Source organism: Semicossyphus pulcher, unplaced genomic scaffold, assembly GCF_022749685.1.
Source record: "Semicossyphus pulcher isolate SPU_LCO1_2020_fin unplaced genomic scaffold, fSemPul1.0.p SCAF_20, whole genome shotgun sequence".
NCBI classification, from domain to species: domain Eukaryota; kingdom Metazoa; phylum Chordata; class Actinopteri; order Labriformes; family Labridae; genus Semicossyphus; species Semicossyphus pulcher.
In genome coordinates, this window is record NW_027211694.1 from 13,227,178 (window position 1) to 13,243,068 (window position 15,891).

The 15,891-nt window shown below is 38.7% G+C and overlaps 1 protein-coding gene across 1 annotated transcript in view; it reads left to right on the forward strand.

Annotated features, from left to right (window-relative positions):
• Positions 1–13,224, forward strand: part of LOC138599558 (protein phosphatase 1H-like) — a 33,496-nt gene extending 20,272 nt beyond the window's left edge. Inside the window, exons 7-10 of the mRNA XM_069671281.1 lie at positions 1,233–1,296; positions 2,198–2,305; positions 8,310–8,461; positions 8,711–13,224. Of these exons, the coding sequence (XP_069527382.1) occupies positions 1,233–1,296; positions 2,198–2,305; positions 8,310–8,461; positions 8,711–8,858 (472 nt within the window). The 3' untranslated portion in view covers positions 8,859–13,224. The remainder of the gene's footprint in view (positions 1–1,232; positions 1,297–2,197; positions 2,306–8,309; positions 8,462–8,710) is intronic.
• Positions 13,225–15,891: the final 2,667 nt, after the last annotated feature.

Consider the following 15,891-nt stretch of genomic DNA (forward strand, 5'->3'; position numbering starts at 1 on the left):
ATACTTTCAAGTTGCATTATGGGTCGTGTATTTTTGGATTTTGCCCCGGATTAGTCAGGATAGGTAACAGTCATCACAAGTTAAAGAACACATTTACACATGGTATTGAGCTTAAAGCAGCCATAGTAGACATCTTTTTTCCATCGGGGACAGCAGAGCAAGCTGTTAAGACAACATTGACACTTTATTAAAGCCACTGAGAGGAACTTTTGGTTTGTGTTTTTGCCGCCCCCTGTGGACAAAGCCGTACCTACTATCTCTTTGCTGATTTTGTCCTGTGCATGCTGTGGTGGTGGTTTATCCTGCTTATCCTGCTTTCTTTAACATCAAATGTATCACATACTTAAAATTTTTGCCCTGGAAATTGTAAACAAAGGCAGCGTGCAGTCGCTTCATCTGACACCTACCCCCCACCAGCAGTTTCAGGCATTAAAAATAACTATATAGTAATACAATCAATCTTCAATGTAATCAATCTTGTCACTGATGGTCTGGTTTGCTTTAGTAGCTCATTTAGAGTAATCAGAATTGATTTCAGTCTGTTTCATAACCAGATAAAAACTCTTTAAGCTGGCAATATTTAGTCTCCTTTCCTGGTTTGGTCTCCTCCACTAAGGTAAATATATGGTTATATATTAGATGCTTTACTATGTTCAACAGCTAGCAGCTAACTTTGCTGCTCTGCTGTTTGGTGCTGGGAAGGCAGTGTACAGTGGCTTTATCAGTCTTTTTCCTTGAAACAGCTGCCTGTTGGAGTAAACCAAAATCAAACAACTTACTAACTGCAATATTTGATTCATTGCTAATATGAAAATTTGGACTAGTGGAGCTTTAATGACCATGGTGTTTGTTTTAATGTAGAAAATTAGATTAATAATAACAGGAAAAATTGGAATTATTCTTGTCAAGCATATTTTTGTTTTTATTTTACTTGACAGTCTTTGCTAAAAATCATCAGTCACACCGTAGTTGGTGCAGAAGCTGTTTGTTATTTTGTATCCAGATGGAGATGACGCACCTGAGAGAGTGTTTGTAGAACCTGCAGACTGTGGATTTGTTTTGGAGCCTCGATATGACACAAAGAAAGCATTTAAAAGGGATCTCAAACCTTTACCCTTCACTCTTTTGAGTGTGTGTGTATATTATTGGTGAGTGAATGTATATGTCAGACATACAGATAGAAATATTAAGTCACTGACTTTACCTGACCTCTTTTCTTTGCCCAAACACAGGGCATACAAGACCATTGAGGATGAAGACCTCAAGTTTCCACTAATATACGGGGAAGGGAAAAAGGTAAGAGTGTGTCAACTCCAAACCCTGTGCATCCACTCTGGAATTCAGAACTGCAGAGAAAATCACTCGCTCTCACATTGTCAATCTGACACACACACACACACACTACATGCCTGCCAGCCAACCAGAGAGTGGGCGAATACTTGGTCTCTGATGTGCGTGCGTGCGTGTGTGTGTGTGTGTGTGTGTGTGTGTGTGTGTGTGTGTGTCAGCGTACACCCTCGCTAGAAGAGAAAGGAGACGGTCCATCTGTTTCACTCCAGTAGCTACATCTTACACACACACGGACATTCAGACAGACACACACCACTCGGGAGATGACAGTCGTCTCTCTGAGAAGTGGAGCTAATCCCCACGGGGACAGCAGGGGAGAGATGAGAGGACGAGACGGAAACTGAAAAACACTCCACCGAATAAATTGCACAAAGCGCTTCAAATTCTCGGCCATGTCAGTTTGTTTCATATTTTCAATCAGTTCAGTCTGATGCAAAGAGAGGCGTAATGAGAGTGTCCATCAGAGAGGAAGACGGCATCGGACGACCACACAGTGACATTGTTTCCTGATGAGTAGCTGTTGGGTTCAAAGAAGAGAGTTTGCACAAAGCGATGAAAGTGTGGAAAAATAATCAGAAAGAACAATGTTTCATATTGTAATATTAACAAACAAGTACACTTTTCCCAGAATGCAAAGCTAAATCTCAACTGCACTGTGAGGAATTACCAGCTCCCCTGCCCACATGTGTTGTAATTTCTGTCAGGGAGGTAACAGGGTCCCAGACAGGACCGTGTTTACAACCATATGTTCAACATTAGCTTTCTGTCAAACACCAGCTTTGAAAAAAAAATCTTTGTAAAATGAAACATGGAGTAAACCCAAACTAAATCAGTCTTTGTTTTCCAGGCACGCGTGTTGGCCACCATCGGTGTGACCCGCGGGCTCGGTGACCATGACCTCAAAGTTCATGACTCCAACATCTACATCAAACCGTTCCTGTCCTGCTGCCCTGAGGTAAGAGGTAGCGCTGAATTAATGATTAAAAAATAAACCTGATTACCAAGTGAAATTAAATAGGGGTGTAAGAAAATATCTATACACTCCTGATATTATGTTTTGTGATATTATATCAATTCTCACAAACGTTGCATTGATTTTTTTTTTTTTTTAATGATTATTTTTCTGACCTTTCATGCCTTAATTGAGAGGACAGTAGTGAGTGGGGATGACACGCGGCAAAGGGCAGAGGGCAGGAGTTGAACCCCGGGCCACCGCATCAAGGACTGTAGCCTCTGTATATGACCGCTGATTTAACCACTGAGCTAAACCAGCGCACAAACATTGCATCCATTTTTAATTATTAATTTACATGCAACAATTCGAGGCACTGGTTCATTTTGTGTTGTGCTGTTTAAATCCCCATCCACTACATGGCAGTTCAGCCGTTTGACTCACTCCAATGTAACAACAACTTCAACTGAGACAGGAAAATTAAGCCCACATCCCTAGCATATTGCTAGCATTTGCAAACAATAACACCCATGGCTGGGTCCAAAAGTGTGGGCCAGGGTCCAGCTCCCGCGACGTATAAGGCTGAAGTGTGGGCTCATTTTGGCTTCCACAACAAAGGCGGCACTAAGGAGATAGCCGTTTGCAAAATGTGCGGTGCCAAAGTCAAATACTCTAGGAACACAACGAACCTAACGAAGCGCACGTGCAAAGACACCATTCTGATGATGTATAGTTAACGGAACAGCTAACGGCAAACGAGTGGATCCCACTCAACTCACATTGGAACAAATTCACACACCGAAGTTACCACCGACCTCAACTCGTGTGACCAAAATAACACAGTTGATTCGTAATCGCACAGAGAAGTGTCCTGAAAGCTGGGCATGTTGACCAGCCCGTTTTTCTCCACAAAAACCTTGAGATTTAAATACATTTAAAAATCGCAATATATCTCCTTGCTTACAGTATCCCAATATATCGCAATATATTGAATCGTAACCCCTGTATTGTAATACATATCTTATCACACAGCCCTAAAATTAAATAACATTATTTTTGTCTTCTATAGCATTCAAACTGTATTGCTCTGTTTTACTTTATGCTTTATTCTGAAACCAAACTAGGTAAATTGAGATGTTTCTAAATATCTTCAAGTCACGTCTATTTTCCCGGACCACGAAGGATCCATCGAGTGCATCCACACAAATCCAGAGATTCATTGCGCATCAATTCTAAGATGGTGGACTCTCAAGCAGATGAGGAATACACTTTTAAATGTAAAAGTTTTTGCCTTGAAACTTGAAATAATCTTTAAATAGTACTACTGCAATGAAAATGAGCTTTCCTGCTAACTAGCAAACATGAATAAAAGTCTTATACTACACATTAGCATTTTGAATTTGTATTCCAACAAACCCTCACTGGGAAAAAGTGGACTGCTAACATCAGTTTGCAGGCTAAATTGCTAATTAGCTTCTCAGCTTCAAACCAAACCAAAAGTTCACATAAGGTTTGTTAGATGCTGCTGTGGTTTCTCACTCTTACATACCACTAACAAGACACTGTCTGCCCACGACAAAGTTTAGCTGACTTTCTCTCTTGTACCCCTATGGTGTAACACTGGCACTGTGGCAGCCTGCCAGCTTCTATCAGTCAAACACAGACACAGACATACCTCTTTAGATGTCAGAGACAAAAATGAGCAAAAACACTTTATTCTTCCGTATAATAATAAATAAATGTTAACTGTACAATAAAAAAACATGTTGCCATTTTTGTCCATCTAAAGTGGCTGACCAAATGTGATGTCAGTTAGACTTTAAAGAAACCCTGTGGTGTTTTCGGTGACTAGTTATGCTGTGGTGACGCATTGTTTTTGTGAGTGGGTGCTTGTTGACGCTGCTGACGTGATAAAGTCCTACCATGCCATGAAACACTGCAACATGTGCCAACAAAGGTTGCGCAGGAGATGACCAGATGCTAAACATGGATATAATAATGAATTCCATGAGTAGTGATACAGAGAACAACATCACTGGGACTTTTCACTCTGTGTATCACTCCGCTTCAGCCAGGTGTTCTGAAAACTGTTAATGAACATCACAGCAGACATTTGTACGTCTAAATGGATCAAGCTGGTACCTCTAAATCACACAGCAGACTCTTATTTCACTGATTGATGATAAATTCAAGCAAACAGACAAATGTACATCATAAAAAAAACAGCTGATCTGGAGAATGTTTCATTCAGGAGAACGTTTGGGTTGCTTGGCAACAAAAGTCCAGTTTCAGTTGCGGAAATTGTGGAACTAGTTCGGTTGGAATTATCTCTTCTTGATTATTCCTTTTTACTATTATTTGCTGCTTGTGTCGCTGTTGTATAAAACAATGTCACACTCGAGATTATTATTATCATAATTTATCTGATCTGATAAATTATCTGATTATCTACAGCCGAATCACAGCTGTGATAATATTCAGTACAACATCACTCCCTCTCATGTGATATTGCTTAGAGCTCCTGTGAGGAGTTTTTTGCTGATTATGAAACTGACTGAAATTCATTCTGATTACTCTATATGACCTACAAAAGCAAACCAGACCGTCAGCGACAAGATTGATTATTTATTTATTTTAATATATAATTATAATTTATTATTATTTTATATAGTTATTTTTAATGCCTGAAACTACTGGCGGGGGCTAGGTGTCAGACAAAGCGATTAACTACACGCTGCCTTTGTTTACATTTTCCAGGGTAAATATTTAAAGTGAGCGATACATATGACTGTTAAAGAAAGCAGGATGAGATTTTTTGTTAAAAACCACCACTTAATGCATGTACAGGACAAAATCAGCAAAGAGATAAGAGGTACGGCTTTGTCCACAGGGGGTGCCAAAATCAACACAAACACAGGAGCTTTAAATTAAAAAGAGACCAAATGTGTTTTGGTTAGCAACACTGAATGTATACATAGCTTTTCTTGTTTCCTAGACAATCCAGCATTGTGTTTTTTGCAACAGAAGTTCTTATTGCTAGTTAGCTTAGCATAAAGACTGGACATGGCTAGCCTAGCTTTCTCAAAAGCAAACAAAATGCCCCATCCAGCACCTCTGAAGCTCACAAATCAACATGCTATCTCCTGCTACGCTAGCTTGTTTCTCTTGTTCAGGTTTAAAGCTGGCTAGAGAGGTTTTGATCTTTTATCTAACTCAAGAAAAAGAAACAAGTGTCTTTCTCAAAATGTTTGGCTTTTAGTGTGTTATATGATTTTATTTACATTTTTTACACCTGCATACTCCAAAATTATGGAGGGGCTGGTCCTTATATATTTCTTTAATCCTTTTTGTGTATCTCATTTAGGATTACTCTTGTTACAATGAACCATGCCTTTTTATGTTGACACAGTTGACGTGTTCTGATGAGCACATATTTTTTATGTCCTTTTCCCCACCAGGTAAGAGACTTTGACAGCAGGGGGAAGTAAAATATGACTTCTGTCTGTGTAACTTGGGCAGAACATAATAAACTTCTGATGGTGCTCATACCTGTCATGAAGAAATACAGTAGCTATCAGCTTAAGTCTGGGGCTTGCCTCTATATCATCTCGTAATGCTAGGCTTTCTTAACCGAAGGAATCTTGTGCTGACATGTTCGTGCATCTGTCTCCTTAAACTCATTGACCCTCAGACTGGGTTTGTTTCCTCCATTCATTCCAGCTCGTAGCATGACTTTCGCTACTTCTACACATGTCAGAATTGCACTAAAATCACCAGAGGTAGTATATTTACGACATCTCGTCTAAACGAGGTCCTCTGCAGAAAGAAAACTTAAGCTCACCTATATGACTGTCTGGCACTGGTTTCAAAGCGCTCTCATCCCCGGGTGTAGTTTGTCTTATAGAGTTTTGCATTTTTCCTCCCACAGCTCGCTGCTTGATCTTTTATTCATTAATACCAGGGTTCATACCAGGTTCACTTGGAAGACTGAACCCCTCTCAGTACTCTGAGTCTCTGTCTGTGAGAGAAAGAGACAAAAACACCGCTCTCACCTCTCAGCAAAGTCTCAAAACCGCTGTCTTTAGACGCTGTCAGTGAATGAAAACTGCATAGAAATGATTAAGCTGTTGAAATGCTTTGCAATCTCCTTCACAAGAGTGAGGTCAGAATAGATTTGAATATGACTGCAAAACTTGAGCTACTTTGGCTGAGTGTGTTTGACCTTCCCTGCCACTCAAAGAATTGTATCACTTTGGTAGAACTTAAATGTTGCGCTGCTGTCATTGTTCTGGTTTCTGAGCGTACAATCATAATATTTGATGCCTGTCTAGTTGTTTGCGTAAAGCCAGCTATTGTTTTTTTGTTTAACAATTTTTTTTTGCTAAATAACACATATATTGTTGCATGCGTAAATTCAGAATAATGAAACCACTATTAACCAGCTATTTACACAGAAAACAAAAAAATGACAACAAATAGTAACAAGGGAGAGTTTAGAAGCTAAGCTAACAGAAACACAGATTTGTGAATTAGAAACAGGGAAACATCCGAATGACACCAGAGTCAGGTTCAGCACATTAAGTACACATGTAATATGATCCAGTGTCATTTATGTTCTTATATTCTGTATATGCATTTCTAATGTTTACTTGAAATCAGCATTTTTAGCAACATTAGCAGCTGTTTGTTGGTCGGTCGGCCAACAACTTTGGTTCAGTCTGAAAGTTGTCATCATGTAGCTGATTGCCATAAGGTTTTATAAAGACATTTATTGTCCACAGAGATTTAATTATTATGACTTTGGGGATCCTTTAACTTTAAGATAAAATAAGATAGAACTTTATTAATACCGAAGGAAATTCTATCGCTATATTTCTCCAGAAATAAAGTACAAAAACAGACAAATACAAAAATAAGTGTATGGGTTAATGCAAAGGAGACAGTGCCTAATAAACGGTGCCTAACAACAATATCACACTAAGTTATCTACAAAAGTTAGTAGAAAGTAATTGTGGCAATTAAGTTGACAGTTATAAAGTAAAACTTACATTGCACAAGATTATGAATTTAAAGGTAGAACGATGCAACGATTACAAGATAGAACATAATTGTACATAATAATTAAGAAAAAGTTATGTTGCTTCTGATACTAAAAGTTAAAGTAATTTTGCACATGGTACTAATAAATAAGAGGAAGTATCGCACATGATTATGACTTTTCATTTAGCGCCACTAACAAATGACCACTTTGAGCTGTGGCTCAGTGGAAGAGTCGGTCATCTCCTAATCGAAAGGTTGGTGGTTAGATCCCCAGCTTCTGCAGTCTACATGTCGAAGTGTCCTTGGGCAAGACACTGAACCCCAAAGTTCTCCAAAAGGCGTGGCCATTGGCGTATGAATGAATGTGTGCACTTTTCATAGTAGCCTCTGCCAACAGTGCATGAATGTGTGTGTGAATGTGACATGTATCGTAAAAGCACTTAAAGTGGCCTGAAGAACACGAGAAAAACACTTTATAAGTGCAGTCCATTTAACATGTAAATGCAACTTCCTTCTCACTCAGCCCTGCTACACCAATGCTGCACACACACTGCTGCTGCTGCTGCCGGTAATGTTTTGCCTCCACCACCCCAGCCTCTTACTTTCTAGTCTGAAGCCTTTTGCCCACTCTGCATACCCAGGGGGGGTTTGCACTGCGCTCCCTGGAAAGCCGTAGCATGCTGCTCGGCTCACCCAGGGAACAACTTTAGAGTGGAGCCATCAGCGCCAAGCATAACTGTATTTCCATTTGGCTGTAAATGGTTAAATCTATGATGAGAGTGTTCCTAACTAAAATATAAGTCGAAGAGGGTTAAAATATAATATACAGCAGCAAAGTAATACCAGAGCCTGGTGTCTAAAGTCGCATGAGGTAAATCAAGTGACAAGAATGTACCAATGTAATTTTACTGGTTAGCATCAAGTGCCTAGTGACGAGTGTTTGGTGTTATGTGTGTTTGTAATGCAGGTTAAGGTATATAACTTGATGCACTACGAGCATGGGGCTGATGATGTTCTGGTGATGGGAACCGACGGCCTCTGGGACGTCCTCTCCAACCAGGAAGTAGCCGAAGCCGTCACCACTTTCCTAGCCAACTGTGACCCTGATGATCTGCACAGGTCTGCTGCCTTTATCCTGTTTTCTTTCTTAATGTCATTATTTCCTTCTGTCTTTTTTATTTGCTTTTTTCTTTCCTGAATGTTTAACTGTTCTGCTGTAAATTGTGCCACCGTGTTGAATTCTCTATCTAACAAGCATAGTCTCCGAAGCAAGGATCAGTGACTCCCTTGGGGCATCATTTTTACAGAGTGGAAGGGCCCTACACACTGTGGGTTATAATCTTAAGTACTGTTTCCTCTGTTCTTCAGGTACACGATGGCAGCACAAGACCTGGTGATGCGAGCGCGTGGCGTGCTGAGGGACAGAGGCTGGAGGATCAACAACGAGCGTCTGGGCTCCGGGGACGACATCTCCGTCTTCATCATACCGCTGATGTACGGCAACCGTCAGCCCTGAAAGGCCCGACAGAGGTGCTGCAGTTCAGGGACCTGAAGGCCCATGTAGGCTCTTAAATCAACAGGATTCATTAGTCCTGATCTCAGAATCCCATTCAGTTTCCTCAGTGCCGTTTGTAAACTCCTTTTCTTCCTTGGACCAACGATATACTGAAGTTTGGATATTTACATTTGCTGGTGTTTCATAAATCTGTAGGAGTTCAGTTGGTCAGCCACCTAATTTGGCTAAATAATTTGATGTGTTTAAAGGTGATAAAAGTGATGAAGGATGCTGACTGCCCCTGAACTTCTGCAGATATGTGAATGCTTAAATAGAGGACTGTCCTTTAAAGGTGAAGAAAAGATTCTCTATGTCCTTCTTACCTCTCTTGCAGTGCTGTACAATACTTAACCCCTTATCTTCCTACTCTTTTAGTCCTCCCTCTTCTCTTATACTGTACAGTCAACTTGTTTGTAAAAAAAAAAAAAAAAATACCTCCTTCGTCTCGTGACAATGGACCGAGCTGACAACACAGCTGCGTTTTTCTGTTTTGCCACAGTGTGGCTCTGAAGGATTCCCTTGCTGAGGAACTGCTTCCTGAATGCTTTTAAGATTACAGACTGATTCCAGCGCTGAGATTACGAGTCGGACCTGCATTTCTGTTCCCATTCTGAGCATCTTGATGTAATTTTTGATGCTTTCACTTGTTAAGAGTCTGAAATCTTTTGTCACGTTGGAAAGTTAGGGGACTGTTTTATGCTGTTTTACATAGTTTTAATATTTCAATGAGAGTACACTGCTGATTATATGGATGTAGACGTGAAGACTTCACAGTAGCAAGGTGGATCAGGAATCAGTTTTAATATGGATTGAGAACTCCATTAGCCTGTGTGGTCATTTTAAATCATTCAACAAACACTGTTAATCTAACATTTGTTCTTAAAACATTGGTCTGTAAGTCACCACTGAGTTTTTGTTTAGCTGCAGTGTGTTAGCGGTTAGCAGTCATGGTTGTTGTGTTTAAATTTGGCTACATATTTCATGAAGTGACCCAGGTTATTAAAGACCGTAGTTAGTGAGAACCTTATATATTTTGGAAAATATGCTTAATTTCTTTCTTTCTGAGAGTCAGATTAAAGGATTGATAACACTGACATTTCTGTGCATTACATATGTGGTTATAGCCAGGAGACTGTTAGCTTAGCCTAGCTTAGCCATGTGTTGTTTTTACACTTCATTGTTTTAATTTTCCTTTATTGTTGTTTCTTTTTTACAGTTTAAGTGAAGGTGATACTACGAGTCAGCTTGTGAGTTTTCAGGCTCTTAGTTTTCAGATTTTGTTTTTACCTTTGAATAGTAAAGCTAGCTGTTTCCTGCTGCCTGCAGTTTTTAAGCTAAGCTAATAGTTCCTGATTATAAATCCTATCTAATGCACACATATGTGTGAGGTATCAACCTACTCATCTGACTCTCACCAAGAAAGCGGATACGATAGTTTCAAAAAAGTCAACCAATTACTTTTAGGGAAACAATTTCTACAAGTTTCATTTTCCACTGAGAAACTTTTATAACAATTTTGTTCTTCAAGAAATCCCTTTCGTCTATACCTAAATTACTTTACGACTAAACATTAGACTATATTACTTTTACACCACTGTACAAGCACTTTAGGCTGACCCACATTATTAATCAAGGAGCCATGATATATGAAAATGACATAGAGGTGACTATTCCCTCGAACAGGGAAATTCATGTGTAACTTAAAAAAATCATGAAATGCAATCAAAGTCGGAAGGGACAAAAGTTTCACAAGGAAAATGTAAAAGTTTTCTTCCACTTTAATATGTTAAGTATGATTCTTTAGCTTTAGATACTTGAAACAGATCACATTTGTCTTTTTAGAGGGACAGGTATGGGAGTAGCGATGTGCTATGATGGATGTAGTGATTTACTGTTTGTCAGTGCATGACATTTTGTAGGCCTGGGAATATAAGCAACGGTGCAATGGTTTACACTGCGGTTTGTTTTTTTATGGACTGAATTTGTATTTCTGTAATGTATCAAAGAGTTAGTGACAATGTTATTTGTTTGTTAATGTGCAGATATCATGCATAGCATATATTTATAAGATTGTTTTTTCTTTGGAGTTATTAGCACCCCAGAAATTTAGCATAAGAGCTAAGGGTAGATTGTGAAGGAAGGGAATGAAGTGAAACTAAATGCTAACAGATAGACTCAGAGGCAGTATGTGTGTTTTTTGCACTTTTTGTCAACTTGTTGACAATAAGAAAAGCAACTATGAAGAGTTCAGAAACTGATGTGCATGTGTATTTTTACAGCAATCCCCACATTATTATTCTGCAGTCATACCAGCTGTACTCAGCCAGCCACATTTGGTTAAGATGCAGGAGATGAGAGTTAGTCTGGGGGAAGAGGATCAATAAAAAGTACACCATTTTTAAAAAAGTTTGATTCCAAGCTGACAAAAGAACAGCACAACATTTAAACAAACTGCATGACCTTGACTGACAGAGAAAAAATAGTCATGACTTTTTTTGTTCCTCATTAGTGGATATGTATAGTTTCGGAGTAGCATTGGTTTACTTAAGTTTTTACTAGCTTTTAATGTAAAGTGAGAGTATGTCTCCTTGTAACATTGAATAGAGCATACAGGCAATGAATCCAAAGAAGTTCTTGGAAATGGTGCAGTGCTAGAATGAGGAAGCCATGGTAAAGGAACATTTTTGGACGTATACTTACTTGCTTTCTGGCACAGTTATGTGGGAAGAGTAACAAGTAACAACTTGCAGCTAGTAGCTAGCTTAGTCTAGCTAACGTAAGTAGTGGACATGGGGAACTAGCCAGGCAGGGTCTGTTATAAGGTATTGTGTCCATCTACCAGCACGCCTTAAGCTAGCTAATTAACACTTTATATTCACTTTTTTACACTTTTTTATTCTGTTTTTAAAAACTGAAGTTTAAAAATGACAATTTACTGTTTTACAAGGGGCATAATTGATACAGAGCCCCTCAAAAACAGCAAATTAACATTTATATTTTTACGTCTGCTTTAGAAGTGCTGATAGGTGAATTCTGTTACTTTAAGACAAGCTAGCTAACTAAGCTAGCTCTCTCCCCATTTCAAGTCTTTATGCTTGGCTAGGCTAACTGTCTACTGTCTGTAGAATTAGCATACAGATCAGACAGTGGTGTCAACTGTCTTACTAAACGCCGGAAAGCAAGAAAGCATCATTCTGAAAATGTTGAACTGTTGTTTTTACAATACGTGCCATTGTGTTACATGGGCTATTTATCATCTTAGCTACATTTTTGCAGTTGACAACTTTATACATTCCTCCAAGTAGTTGTCATTTACATTTGCCTAATGTTCATATGGTGCATTTTCCTCCTGTACATTCCATAAAGGACATAGTTATATACATAAAAAATATGTATTGTAATTTATGTCATTATTTTTATCTGTTATAGGCTATCTGTTAAGTTGCATCCATTCCTTCCATCAGATATGGCAGGTACTGGGTTTTTGAAACTTGTTCTCTATTTAATTTATTGAATGTAAATTATTTTATTTTATTTTGTAGAGTCAGAACTGTCCTGCCTCCACATGGGTATTGTCTTAGCATGCGTTCCAGTTCAACAGTTCATCACATAGAGATTACATGTTTCAATCTGTTAACGCGTGAGGACAATGTTTGAATGGGGCGACAGAACATATGTTGAATGTTCATCCTTATACTTGTCATTAAGCCTTTTTCTCGTAGATGAATGTCAAAGAAGTAATACATGATTTATTTTTGTCATCCTACTGTGCCACCCAACTGCTGCACATCAACTCAGGTTCAGTTATCATGTGTAGTTAAAGCAGAAGAGCGGTTAGCAGTGATTTTCAAAGGAACGGAGTCCCCCAAGGTGTGTTATAGGTACCACTACATGTGTAAATAGACAGGAGTTTGTTGGTGTGTTCTGGAAGCTCTTAGACTTGAAAGTTTACTTTGTCCCTTCGACCCAGCTTTTTGAAATTGCTGTAATGTGAAAGTAGTCGCTGCTGTTGTTTTCTACCTTGGACTATAAGGTTAGTAATGGGAAAATGAGAAGAGCTAGGAGGTTTTTTCTGTAGCAGAGAGGAAGTTTGAAGCTCAGTGGGATACCATTTTGAACAGACCATTGTGCTACCCTCAACCTCTCCACTTGTGAATGTGAAATGTACATTTTGTATAACAAAAAAGATAACTTATTAAGTCATATTTTTAATGTTTCCTTGTGCAACTCTGACTTTGGGGGGGGGAGCAATGTTTACCTTCAGTGTTTTTTTTCCAGAAATAAAAACCAAAAAGAAAATAAATGTTAAAAGGTCAATGTAAAAAAATGTGTTATGTGTAAAAATGTTATTTCAGGTTGACTGAAGCTCAGTTTAAAAACACACAAATTGTTCCCCAAAAGAAGAGAAGTGCAAAGAGCTAATCAACACTGTTGCTCTTACTATTCTCCTTCTGGGAAAGCAAAAACTGCCAAACAGGGTCAACTGGCTGCCATAAGACTAGTTTGACTCTGACAGCAGAGGGATTCATTAGTGGAACTTCAGAGTGCTCACTGAATCTCAAACACTTTAGAGAAGACACGCTGACAGAACAGGGTCAAAAGGGGCAGAACTTTGTTTTACTTTGGGAAAAAAAGGCCCTCCCTAGTTGAATAAATATTTTCTTTGCCATTATAATTGCACAAAGAATTGTGTATTCAAATTCAGACCTGAATAAGTTAATTAAATTACAGAGCAATAATATACAAAGCATAATGCGAATGTCCATTATATATAATATTCCAGCCATTCTTTAAATTGAAACTAAGCTGTTTCTCTTTAGTTTTTTGACACATTTATGCTGCTTTGTGTTTAAATTTGTACTTTTGAGCTGTTGAAATGAAGTGCACTTTTTGAGAGACAATTTAAGTACAAAAGATTTACCATGCTCTCTCCCTAAACAGACTACTCTCCCAAAATATACACACAGCCCTCCTTGCAAATCAATTTCTGACACTCCCTAAACATGTTTGTAGTTTCACCAATGTTATCAAGTTCCAAAGGACTTTCCAGTAAACTGTACATTCTTTACATTTCTAAATATGATTATTTAAAGAAATACCTATTACATTCCCTTTGACTTCTCGATAGAAATCCAGATTTTGTTGGATCATCATGTTAACGTTAACAAAAAGAGGATTAAAACAAATTTTAAAACAAATATTTGGAGAGAAGAAGCACACACCGCCGTGATACATACCGTTAAAGTAATTTTATTTTCAAATATATACAAAAGCAGAGATATTTTAGCCAATTAGCACGTGTTTCATTTGTACACATCTGTCTCAGTACACATTTGCGCACAACACTTTCACATGAGACTTTATTATTTTGAAGGCATCATCGTCTCCATTCAATTAACTCTGTTTACAAACAAAACAGCGAGCTCCCGTCAATCGCGTTGATCCAGTTTTATTCCTCCGTCGTTAGTCACCAGCGCCGGCAAGGCAGTAGATTGCGCAGTCATCTCCACGAGGGGTAATATGACAACCCGACCAACAGCACAAACTACTACCTCAACCAGCGCTTGGCTGCCGCTGCACTGTGCCTTTTCTTTTGTCCTCTTCTCTCCACTCAAGTCTCGGTTCATTCTTGTGTCGCTGTGCGTAAAAGCGCACGGGGAAAATGGCGTGCGCGCAAAAACGTGGCCGCAATAAAATGAGACAAAAACCCCACCCAAAGAAAAAGAGAAAAAAAACACCTCCTGTACCTTTCCCAAATTTCCTGCACCCGCTGTTCTCCTTAGATGACCTCAGAGAAAATGACATACTGCAGGAAAGGACGGCGGGGCTCTCAGTCAATTTCCCGAGTGGCATGGACGACATTCATCACCATGTCGGACCACGAGAAGAGACTTGGGAATTAATGTTGTTTTTACATAATGACATTAATATTTAGTTTGCATTACATGAATAAATAACGAAGAAAGCAAATTATTCTTAGCAAAATTCGGAAACTAGCAATGCTCCAGACATCCAAACATTTACTTAGGCGCGTAAAAATCACCAAAAACACATTTCAATATTTACATGATTAAACTTACACAAAAGAAAATGTACATTTTAAAATACGTTAATAAAAGGCTTATTTTAGCTTTCTAATTGCGTAATAAACCACATGAGATTACAAGCAGATTACCAAGAAGTCCAGAAAAAGTCCTGCAGTAATTCTATATAAATATTACCCGGGTTTTGTTGGATCTGAGAACGTGCAGAAATTCCACATCGACTCCATACACAGTCCTTCACCTTGCAGCTGAACTGCAGCAGACTGTTTTATAATCTATTGTTGTCTGTGTCTGCATCTGCGCCGTAAGACAAAGTTGTTCCGGTATCAAATCCCCTCGATTCAAAATACAAAAAGTATTTACAAATCCACGGAGGAGTGTTGGTGATTTTTTTTTGCTCGTTCTCCCCGCAAATACCGCATGTCAGGTAGGTGTGGAAAATGAGTGGATTTGGCGGAGCAGCGTGGATAAAATTCGCGCGGAACGTCAGGACGGGTGTAGGCACGACCAGAGATTAGAGAAAACACAGAGGTACCACTCTGACGGATTTTGCAAACAGCAGCAGATGCGAGAAACTGTCAAGCTGTGCCCTCATGTGGTCGCATTTAAAATAGCACTTTAGTATATTTGTAGGGAGGTTTTGATGAGGTACAGTCTATGAGTAATAGCAGACTCTACAATCAGCAGCTGTCGTACACTTTGCTGCGGCAGAAGTAGATGAATTTTTCATGATTGAAATTCTGATAATAAAGCAGAAAATATTGAATAATTGAACGCTTTTCCACCTATTAAAATTATTATGTTGATCATAACTATGTGCTTGTTTATGTAATTGTTTGCTTACTATGATTTTTTCTAAGTAAGCAGCACTTTTTTGTCTTGTTTTTGATTAAAAAACTAACTCATGAAAAATGTAGCAAAAGCTGAAACATTATTTAAATCTCGTGAAA